Source organism: Euprymna scolopes, chromosome 19 (genome assembly GCF_053919585.1).
Source record: "Euprymna scolopes isolate OS-2025 chromosome 19, ASM5391958v1, whole genome shotgun sequence".
NCBI classification, from domain to species: Eukaryota; Metazoa; Mollusca; class Cephalopoda; order Sepiida; family Sepiolidae; genus Euprymna; species Euprymna scolopes.
This window is the reverse complement of record NC_136500.1, coordinates 106,221,771-106,233,863: the sequence shown is the minus strand read 5'-3', so window position 1 is coordinate 106,233,863 and position 12,093 is coordinate 106,221,771. Positions and strand designations below refer to the sequence as shown.

Genomic DNA, 12,093 nt, shown 5'->3' with positions numbered 1-12,093 from the left:
TATCATATTTAAGACTATTTTACTACCGAACAACGTGTGCCGATGTGCTAATATATAGAAAAGTGAGCTTGTCCGTCTTTCTGTGTGAGAAACGGTCTCTACTAAACTACTCAAAGAACATTTTAATCAGTTTATTTGTAATGTATGCTTATGAACAGAAGTTTACACAGAAGTTCTTTCATTATCATGGATTTATATTTAAAACATATTTTAGTGAAAAAAATAATAATTTAATTGAAGTACACAAAAAACATGTCTAAATGTAAGCTATGTTGGGAAAACAAAGCAGTCGTCTTTTGTAAGCAGGTGCTAGCTATAAAAACAGAAAAAAATTTGCTCAAGTTCATAAAAAGGCGACTATATTTTTCAAAATTTTCATTTCGACGCTTCAAGCTTTATAAAAAAGAAAACGGAACTTATACCTTGGTATATATATATACATACATATATATATATATATATATATATATATATATATATATATATATATATATATATATAATTGAACAATACTCCAGAACTTTGTAGTTGCATATAATATACACTTATCGCAAGTGATCTATTTCATCAGTATAATTTGTCAGACGAATTTTTTGGTAGAAAGAAAGAAAGGTTTGATTAGCCCATGCGCTATAAGTATGTATTTGGACATTATTACACTCACACACACACACACATACACACACACAGATATTATATTATATATATATATATATATATATATATATATATATATATATATATATATATATATATATATATATATATATATATATTTGCAGAATATTATGGTTTGTTCTTAAAATGAAAACGGAAATTTTATATTGAAAAATATTAGTAAAAAGTGCAAACATGCGTTATTACTTTGTTTAAACACAAAAACCATATTTTTAAGATTCAGAGTAATAAAAAATAAAATGCATTATTAATTATATTTATAAAAAAATAATTTATGAATTCGAAGTAAAATCGCATTTTATAAAAAGAAATAATAATAAACGCGAAATGTGCATGAATTAAAATATCATATTTAGTAACCGGAACCGCAGGGCAGCCTGCTACTATATATATATATATATATATATATATATATATATATATATATATATATATATATATATATATATATATATCTCCAAAGTAGATACCACATTTCTCAAAGTCAGGTATACATGCGAATGCATGCAGATATACGCATGTGTATATATGAATACAGATATAATACATATTGTTTCTAAAATATAATTATCCAATGACATATAATGCTGATATAATACATTATATACATACATATATATATATATATATATATATATATATATATATATATATATATATATATATATATAATGTATATACTTACAATACACGTTTGGATGCTATCAACTAGAATCAGAACCAAAACATTTAGCGCTCCAGCCATAGTCGTCACTGTTTGAACTATCGACAAATGAATAATAAAACTTTAAAAATTTCACGACTTTAACGTGTAAATATATAGAAGTAACCGGTTTAATCGAGTTATTTTTGCGAAGTTTATTTTCAATTATGACTCCGCAGCAGGTATTTTAACTGGTTACAAAACAAATTGAATTTGTTCCGCATGTCCAAATCCTGTATATAACAATTGTCAAATCTGTAGACTAAGGGTTGAGACTAGAACTTGGTAAAGACCGTAAAACACACACACACACACACACGCACACACACACAAGGGCATACATATGTGTGTATGTGTGTGTGTGTGTGTTTGTGTGTGTCTGTGTGCTAAAACATTTTCACCATAAATGCTAGTTATGCACAATGTAGAAAATATGCAACTTAATAATAGTTAAAAGAAACCAATCATCCAATAAGCAACAATACAAAATGAATAATTTATTCAATTATGTTCCTTATTCCTTCCGTAATATGCAAATTAATTAACATTTATAAAGTCGGTTGTATATTTATGGCCGAGTATATTAAGAAGTTTATCTCAATAATTTTTTATTGTAGATAGAAAAGTAGGATCTTAATATCGATGTCATTGCTACAAAAACCTCAACTTTATACACACACAAACATATATGTATATGTATATATATATATATATATATAGAGAGAGAGAGAGAGAGAGAGAGAGATAGATAGATAGATAGATAGATATATAGATAGATAGATAGATATGCATAATAATATCAAAACAAATTTATTAAAGAATTAAATGAACATGCATCATTATACACACACATCCTTGTAAATAGGGGATATAAAATCAGTTTAAATGGATAATTCGACCAAGGGGACCTCCCGTCACAGTAGATTAAATCAACCTGTGACGAACGGTGTTTGAAGTTTAATAAAAGGGGTTTAGTGCCTCACTTTTCTCCGTTCCTGTATCCTCTCTAAGTCAGTCGGTGATGGAGTTGATGCTGTGGGTGTTGTCACCGTGATGTTGGTGGGTGATGTTGAAATGTCTGTCATTTCTCGCCTTTTGTTCCACTTCTTGTCGCTCCGATTGTTAATCGGATATTTTATCAATTTCGGCGGTTCCAATCCGGAAACGGGTATCTTTGATGGAAGAAGAAGAACGACTCTGAGATGAGAAAACAGGATACAAACAAATGCCAATACGACAAAAACGAAACAACCAAAGCGAAATCTAAACATTATCCAGACAAGAATTAATTGCTTGCAGTGCACTAATCTAAATTAACCCTTACGCATTTTCTCATATTAATAAAAAGATAATATATTTGAGTTAACTGAACGCTTTAAAACAATTTAGTATTATGTATTATTGTTATAAAGCTTTATGTAAAATACTGAGTACTTTTTATATATAAAGGCTGCTGTCCTCATTTACAAACCACATTTGAACGAATATATATATATATATATATATATATATATATATATATATATATAGATATAGATATATGCGTGTGTGTGCTTTTTTTGAACGATTTAGTTTTTATTTTAAAATAGGGAACAAATTAAAAGATATCTGTAATAAATAATAATGACAAAAATCAGGATCCGTGTAGTTTTACAAAAGCGTACTTTCGTACAACTAGTGAACCCTATTTTTATATTCATCACTATTATAATAAATACTACAAAATATAAGCCCATAATATATAATGTAATATGCATTAAGAATAATATAATCTAATATAAATATATTAATGATATAATATATGATAATATGATATAAAGAAAAAACACCATTCATGCGCTTGCTAAATTAACTAATAGGAGAACTTGGCCTTTTTTATAAGTCCCACTGGGACATTAAGAAATATGAGAGTTATTTAATCAAGATAAAGTCAGATTGGCGAGAGAAATACATAGATTATAAATCATTGCTATTTACAACAATTAATTTATTTTTAAACAAAACTCAATTTAAAAATTGTGGTATATTTAGCAAATAGTTTGTGTAGGAAGACACGTTTTTAAACGCATTGATTAAATCACATATAGTGTTTACACACGCATACATGCACACAATAATATATATATATATATATATATATATATATATATATATATATATATATATATATATATATAAAGCTGAATGTGTGTGTGTATGTGTGGTCACGAATAGGCTCCTATATAGTTGACTATTTTAAAAAACTGATTACATATAATGATAGAAGATGTATCGAGACACAGGAATGGGTATGTTTGATCTGGCAGAACGGTGGTTCATTAAAATTGTGGGGGTCTGCGTTCGCGCCTGGTCCACAAAGTATGGAAATAAAAAAATTATCAATTAAAAAAACAACGTTTACAAGTGTTTTCGATATAGATGTACATAAGAATGTTTTATCTAAAATAGGGATGCTATAATAAAATTGTCGGGTCTGCGTTCGCGCCTGGCCTCCATAGAATGGAAATAGGCACAAACTTTAATAAAGACTTTTCATATCTATCTGCGTAAGTATACTTTGACAATTATGTTTCAGTTTGAAGAAATATGGTATAGTAAAATTAATGGGTGTTCGTTCGCACCTGACCTCCATAGAATGGAAATATGTCACAAAGTTTAACAAGGTTTTTTAATATAGATCCACAGATCAAGTCTAACCGAAAAAGGGACAAGCAAGTGCAGTTTTTTTTGGAGAAAGTTTGCATTTTAAGTGCAAGAAATGAAATAAATAAATTGCAGACATAAATACAATAAATGAAAAGAAAAGAAACTCTAAAATAGAAACAGATTACGCTGCTGCAGCCTAAATTTAATTTTTTTAATTGAAACTTTTGAAATAATGAATGATATTTTTAAAAGTTTTTTATTTGTCAATATGGAAAATCATATCACGGTAGATTAAAATAAAAATAGATTTTTTCTGGTATATCAATATATTCTTGAAACGACTTCCCAAAGTATAGGGACCCATGGATATCACCAGCTTTAATATACTCCTGTTGCACGCGTGGTACGATAGCAAGCTTCGGGTGCGATGGCACATTAATACATTAATACATAAATATATTAATAGAAACTGAGAATGGTGTGAATTTTATTCCCAGCCCGGCGCTTTTTACTACGTATAACAGAAAATCGTAAAATTTATTACATAAAGCGTACAAATAGAGAAGCGTGTTGGATTTTTTTTATTATGGTCTATATATTTTTTATTATGGTTTATATATTTTTTATTATGGTCTATATGTTTTTTTATTATGGTTTATATTTTTTTTTATTATGGTCTATATGTTTTTTTATTATGGTCTATATGTTTTTTTATTATGGTCTATATATTTTTTTATTATGGTTTATATATTTTTTTTATTATGGTCTATATGTTTTTTTTTTATTATGGTCTATATATTTTTTTATTATGGTCTATATGTTTTTTATTATGGTCTATATGTTTTTTTATTATGGTCTATATGTTTTTTTATTATGGTCTGTATGTTTTTTTATTATGGTTTATATATTTTTAATTATGGTCTATATGTTTTTTATTATGGTCTATTTGTTTTTTTTTATTATGGTCTATATGTTTTTTTTATTATGGTCTATATATTTTTTATTATGGTCTATATGTTTTTTTATTATGGTTTATATATTTTTTATTATGGTCTATATGTTTTTTTTATTATGGTTTATATATTTTTTATTATGGTCCATATGTTTTTTTTATTATGGTCTATATGTTTTTTTTATTATGGTCTATATATTTTTTTATTATGGTCTATATGTTTTTTTTATTATGGTTAATATATTTATAATCATGGTCTATATGTTTTTTTTATTATGGTCTATATGTTTTTTTATTATGGTCTATATATTTTTTTATTATGGTCTATATGTTTTTTATTATGGTTTATATATTTTTAATTATGGTCTATATATTTTTTATATTATGGTGTATATATTTTTTATTATGGTCTATATGTTTTTTTATTATGGTTAATATATTTTTAATTATGGTCTATATGTTTTTTATTATGGTCTATATGTTTTTTATTATGGTCTATATATTTTTTTATTATGGTCTATATGTTTTTTTTATTATGGTTTATATATTTTTAATTATGGTCTATATATTTTTTATATTATGGTGTATATATTTTTTATTATGGTCTATATGTTTTTTTATTATGGTTTATATATTTTTAATTATGGTCTATATGTTTTTTTATTATGGTCTATATGTTTTTTTTATTATGGTCTATATATTTTTTTATTATGGTCTATATGTTTTTTTATTATGGTTTATATATTTTTAATTATGGTCTATATGTTTTTTTATTATGGTCTATATGTTTTTTTTATTATTATGGTCTATATATTTTTAATTATGGTCTATATGTTTTTTTATTATGGTCTATATGTTTTTTTATTATTATGGTCTATATATTTTTAATTATGGTCTATATATTTTTAATTATGGTCTATATATTTTTAATTATGGTCTATATGTTTTTTATTATGGTCTATATGTTTTTTTTATTATTATGGTCTATATATTTTTAATTATGGTCTATATGTTTTTTTATTATGGTCTATATGTTTTTTTTATTATGGTCTATATATTTTTTTATTATGGTCTATATGTTTTTTTATTATGGTTTATATATTTTTAATTATGGTCTATATGTTTTTTTATTATGGTCTATATGTTTTTTTTATTATTATGGTCTATATATTTTTAATTATGGTCTATATGTTTTTTTATTATGGTCTATATGTTTTTTTTATTATGGTTAATATATTTTTAATTATGGTCTATATATTTTTTATATTATGGTGTATATATTTTTTATTATGGTCTATATGTTTTTTATTATGGTTAATATATTTTTAATTATGGTCTATATGTTTTTTATTATGGTCTATATGTTTTTTATTATGGTCTATATATTTTTTTATTATGGTCTATATGTTTTTTTTATTATGGTTTATATATTTTTAATTATGGTCTATATATTTTTTATATTATGGTGTATATATTTTTTATTATGGTCTATATGTTTTTTTATTATGGTTTATATATTTTTAATTATGGTCTATATGTTTTTTTATTATGGTCTATATGTTTTTTTTATTATGGTCTATATATTTTTTTATTATGGTCTATATGTTTTTTTATTATGGTTTATATATTTTTAATTATGGTCTATATGTTTTTTTATTATGGTCTATATGTTTTTTTTATTATTATGGTCTATATATTTTTAATTATGGTCTATATGTTTTTTTATTATGGTCTATATGTTTTTTTATTATTATGGTCTATATATTTTTAATTATGGTCTATATATTTTTAATTATGGTCTATATATTTTTAATTATGGTCTATATGTTTTTTTTATTATGGTCTATATGTTTTTTTTATTATTATGGTCTATATATTTTTAATTATGGTCTATATGTTTTTTTATTATGGTCTATATGTTTTTTTTATTATGGTCTATATATTTTTTTATTATGGTCTATATGTTTTTTTATTATGGTTTATATATTTTTAATTATGGTCTATATGTTTTTTTATTATGGTCTATATGTTTTTTTTATTATTATGGTCTATATATTTTTAAATTATGGTCTATATATTTTTAAATTATGGTTTATATATTTTTAAATTATGGTTTATATATATTTTTCCAGTCAAAATAAGCAAAAACGTAAAAACAAAAAAGAAACATAAATAAAAAAATATTTTTATTTGCAATATAAAAATCGGTAATCCTTGGATATATATATATATATATATATATATATATATATATATATATATATATATATATATATATATATATATATATATATATAATCACCAGCAAATCCTATTCAATATATTTTAATCGTTTCATCTGGCCATGAAGCCGCACGGGATTCTGTTCAGCAGTTGATGTTCAGAAAAGAGAAAAACAAATGCATTTATATAAGAAAACGAAATATTCATGAAATATTTTTTAAACCATGTTTATGAGTTAGAAAAGCCGGCGTGTAGCGATTGACATGTTATATATATAAAAACGAAAAACAATCAACGGTCCGAAACCTGTAGATAATGGTTTTGTATTTTATGGAAATTGTATGCGAAGAGAAAGATTATTAGTAGCCTGACAAGACCACAAGGGTGACAACCAAGTGAAAAGAACCCTGAGCAAATTTCTTCCCAAAGCAACAAAACTAAAGCTGGCTTGACAGGACACTATAAAAATAAATGTAGGCATATGTAGATTCTTTTTTACCAATTGCCATAAAATCTATACTCCTATAATTTCTTTTTTCGCTTTTCTTATGGAATGATTATCTTTTGTTAACTATTACGTGTAATTCTATTCATGCAGATATTCTACATGATTTAAACTTGCATAATATTTGCTTAAAAAGGGTTATAGTAAACACAAACCTCTTTCTATATATATTTATGTATGCGTATATATATTTGTTAATAAAAATTTGCGTACTAAACTCCTTTGTCAGTTTTTAGTCTACCTACAAAAAACTTTATATATAGGGTATTCGAACCCATGCGAAACTTTATATTTGGCTTTTAGTAAGGGATAGTCGGTTCAAACGTGTGAGACGAAAAAAATGGAATTTTCCAGGTGTAGGTCGAACGACAGGATTACGAATATGCATGCGTAATGGTTCATGTTTTAATTTTTAGCTTGCAGAAAACATGTCTTCATAGGTCAGGCATTAACGTCAAAGTAAATCGTAAGCTGCACGTTTTGGTTTCGGATCTTGGTTGTAGTGCACGAGCAATTTGTTTTTTTTGTTTGTTTTTACTATATATATATATATATATATATATATATATATATATATATATATATATATATATATATATGCAATAAATTACATACAAAGATTCATGCACATATTTTAAAAGCATGAACTTCAGAAAAGCAAAAACATTAAAAACAATTGGATTCGGATTATATATATATATATATATATATATATATATATATATATATATATATATATATATAATTGTACTCTTACAGAACAGTAAATGAGAAAAATACTACCGTGCTATGGCATATCAATTTATCCGATTCAGACGTTACTTCAAATAAACATAAATATTAGTGCGAACACTAGAGAAGATCATTTTTTGTCTTTGTTGAGTAACGTGTACATTCTTTGTCCATAATGGACCATAACAATCGTCCGTTGTATAATTTTAAACTTTGTTAATAAATACATGATGAGTGAGACAGAAGGTAGTGTGATGAATAGGATATTAAATCATAGTTAAACAGAGTGGGAAGGGAGAGACAGCAACCTCAGAAGAAATGGGTGAGATGGTGAGTGAATTGCAAAATAGGGTTTATTAGAAATTGAATGGTCATAAATTTAATCTATTTCAAAACCAAGGAACATTTAAGCATGTATTTTGTAAAATATATAAGGAAAGCATTTGTTGATTTATCCTGCTTGAATTTTATACTAGATTAGATTTGGATAACTAGAATGTTAAGAATGATTTTATTTAGTGGACAAGTAAAGCGTATTATGATAGTTTAAGAATGAGTTAATTTCACACACACCTTTATATCTATGTGCACACATGTATTCTCTCTCTTTCGCTCTCTCTCTCTCTCTCTCTCTCTGTACACACACACAGACACCCCCTACACACACATACACACACACACACACACACACACATATATATATATATATATATATATATATATATATATACAGAGAGAGAGAGAGAGAGAGAGAGAGAGAGAGAGAGAGAGAGAGAGAGAGAGAGAGAGAAAAGTGAAATAATATGAAACTCAATATAATATAAAATCAATTTCTCAATCTGGATTGGCCGTTCAGATATGAATTTTCAAATCGAGTCTTATCAAAAGTAACGACTTTAAACATAGAAAAGTTTCGATACATTTTCAGATAAAGTTATATAACGATAACAAATAATAATAAATGTAACTAGAATTACAGGATATACATTCTTTTTTATTTAATCTAGTTACTTACCTGTGTGTGTATATATAGATAAATGATTTTAATAGAGACACATTGGTATATATTCAGAACGCTACACGATAAACCTAAACAATAATAAAATTCATTATATTGTTTTTAATATTATACATTTTTAATATTATACATTTTTAATATTATACATCTTTGTATGTTCCATCTACACTGGCTCTTATGAAAAAGATGCACCTGTTCCAAGTGGTGTTACCTTAAGTAATAGAACGAAGCTAGATACTCAAGGTGATTAAATGAATTTTAGTCCTGACATCCTGTCCGACTAAGAGAACAAAAGAAAGATATACTATAGAATATTTATAAGGTCAATTAGGGAGAGAACAATGATGTTCTCAACTTTTTATTTGAGACGTAAAAGAGAACGTTAATGAGATAATCGAATAGTTATGTATTGAGATGCATAAATATCCAAATATTTTATTAAGGTTGTCTTTTACGTCTCAAATGCCGTAGTAAAAAGTTGAGAACAAGTGTTGGCCGGAGAAGAGGGATTCTTGATTTTTGAGAATTTCGACTGAAGTGAAATAAAACACAAAGTTACTATATATATATATATATATATATATATATATATATATATATATATATATATATATATATATATATATACTAGTCTACCTGTTGGCCCTTAAAGGGTGAAATGAAAATTATTTTAAATAAAAAGTGATTTTGATATTACATGATATTTTTTTGTCTTGAGAAAACATTTTTTTTAAGGGATGAGTAAGAAAAAAATAAAACAGGAAGCCTCCAGAGCACTACTGCTAGTACTAATTAAAATTAAGGAGCCCCCTACAAAAAGTACTACTAAAACTAAGTTTCCTCACTCCTCCCCCTCCTGAAAAAATAGTCAGAATCCATAGGAAAGCTACTAAAAGCAGTAATTATTGTTATCAATATAATTATAGTTATATATTATATATTAATACTTGAATCATTTTTTAAACCTACGGCGAGGTTAAATTACATTTATTTGTAAGGAAAACACGTTAAAATAAGTAACAACAAAAATATTGTTGAATTTTTGTATTCTTTGAATAGTATCAGTGGCTTTTAATAACTGGCTAAAGACAGGGCGTCCATGAAATAGGTAAGCAGACGGATTTTTAGAACCGGAAGTTACAAACCGGATGGAGGTTGTAAACACCACATCAGACAAGCTGATCTGGGTTTAATAACTATATATATAACAACATATATGTGTATGTGTGTGCGTGCTTGTGTGTATATGTGCAAGATATATATTTATATCTATCTATATATGTAGATGCGGGCCATTTTTTCAAGCGCGACTTTTGATTTTATCTCCCTTAGCCTGAATAGATTCTTTGTTTCCATTATAGTTTTTTTCTCATCTCAATCGTCAATTCTCCTAATCTCCTTACCAGCTGAGGGAGATCGGTTTAAAAAGCTGGATGAAAATGCACGTACATAAACATTGTTTATTCTGTATAAAATAGAACAAAAGATTTCATCTGGCTGTAGAACAAAAATTGTTTAGAATACGTTTATTGGGATTCTTAAGTACAAACTGTAACTAAAATGAATAACGGCATATTTTAACAAAAACCAATACTGAAATTATACGAATAAAATGATTGCTCTCGTTTCTTTACAGCGAAAAACAGTTAATTAAAAGAAAAACTTACAATTTTCACCGATTTCAAAACTGACTGTTAATGAGAATAAAAGTTAACCGATCAACATTCACCGACGCCTGTTAGAGCATTTACACAGCCGGCGCAGTTGATGCCAGCACAATTACGAAATCGTTCAGCGATTTTAGAGTGCCGACAGAGATTTGACTTAAAAAAACGAGTTCCGGACGCTTATGCGCAGCCACAATTCATCACTGGCAAAAGAACATTGAAAACAGTGATGATTATGCCGAACATATTTAATCTTAAGCATAAAAGTCATTTCGTTATAATAGTAACACTCTGCTCTTTGTAGCTCCTCAACATTTTTTTGTTAAAAATGGGATACCTTACTTTTGGAACGAGTGTCGTATATATCTCGATTACAAATCTCTAATATTAACGCCATTATATACAACTTACAGGCATGCTCATATATATATATATATATATATATATATATATATATATATATATTTAGTGTATGTATGATACGTGTCTGCGTGGCGAGATTTTTTTTATTTCACACGATTATATTGTATGTATCTTGGAGTCTCCTAAAACATTTTAATCGGAATGCCTCCGATAAGTATTGAATATAGATAATGAAAATAATCCGATTTAAGAAGTCTTTGAAAAGACAGGAGCATGTTCGGTATGATGTGTTTCTGTTTAGAGCACAATTGAGCCATCCTACTTTACTTTTTCATTTTAAACTTTAATTCAATATATATATATATATATATATATATATATATATATATATATATATATATATATATATATATATAATCAACAGTAGGTTATTTTACAGCACAATATATACTCCGATGTATTGTGGGGAGCCATATGAGTCTCTTTCTCGGTGCACGGCGATTGGCAGGAAGAGGAGATCGACTTGATTGAAAAATGCAAATTTCACCGATTTCGATTACAACAAAAAATATTGGAAATGTAGAGTATTCGTTGATCATCATTCAA

The 12,093-nt window shown here is 25.9% G+C and overlaps 1 protein-coding gene across 9 annotated transcripts in view; it reads right to left on the bottom strand.

The window, feature by feature from the left end:
* The window catches only part of LOC145239867 (AT-rich interactive domain-containing protein 3C-like), a 420,808-nt gene that overhangs the window by 278,484 nt on the left and 130,231 nt on the right, over nt 1–12,093 (bottom strand). For 4 of the 9 annotated variants that reach the window (XM_080103441.1, XM_080103443.1, XM_080103440.1 and 1 more), the window contains one exon: nt 2,365–2,553. The exons of 3 other annotated variants lie outside the window; for them this stretch is intronic. In XM_080103441.1, the coding sequence (XP_079959567.1) occupies nt 2,365–2,553 (189 nt within the window). Of the gene's footprint in view, nt 1–2,364; nt 2,579–12,093 lie in introns of all 9 variants that reach the window. 2 more of the 9 variants (XM_080103444.1, XM_080103445.1) reach the window with 1 other exon arrangement.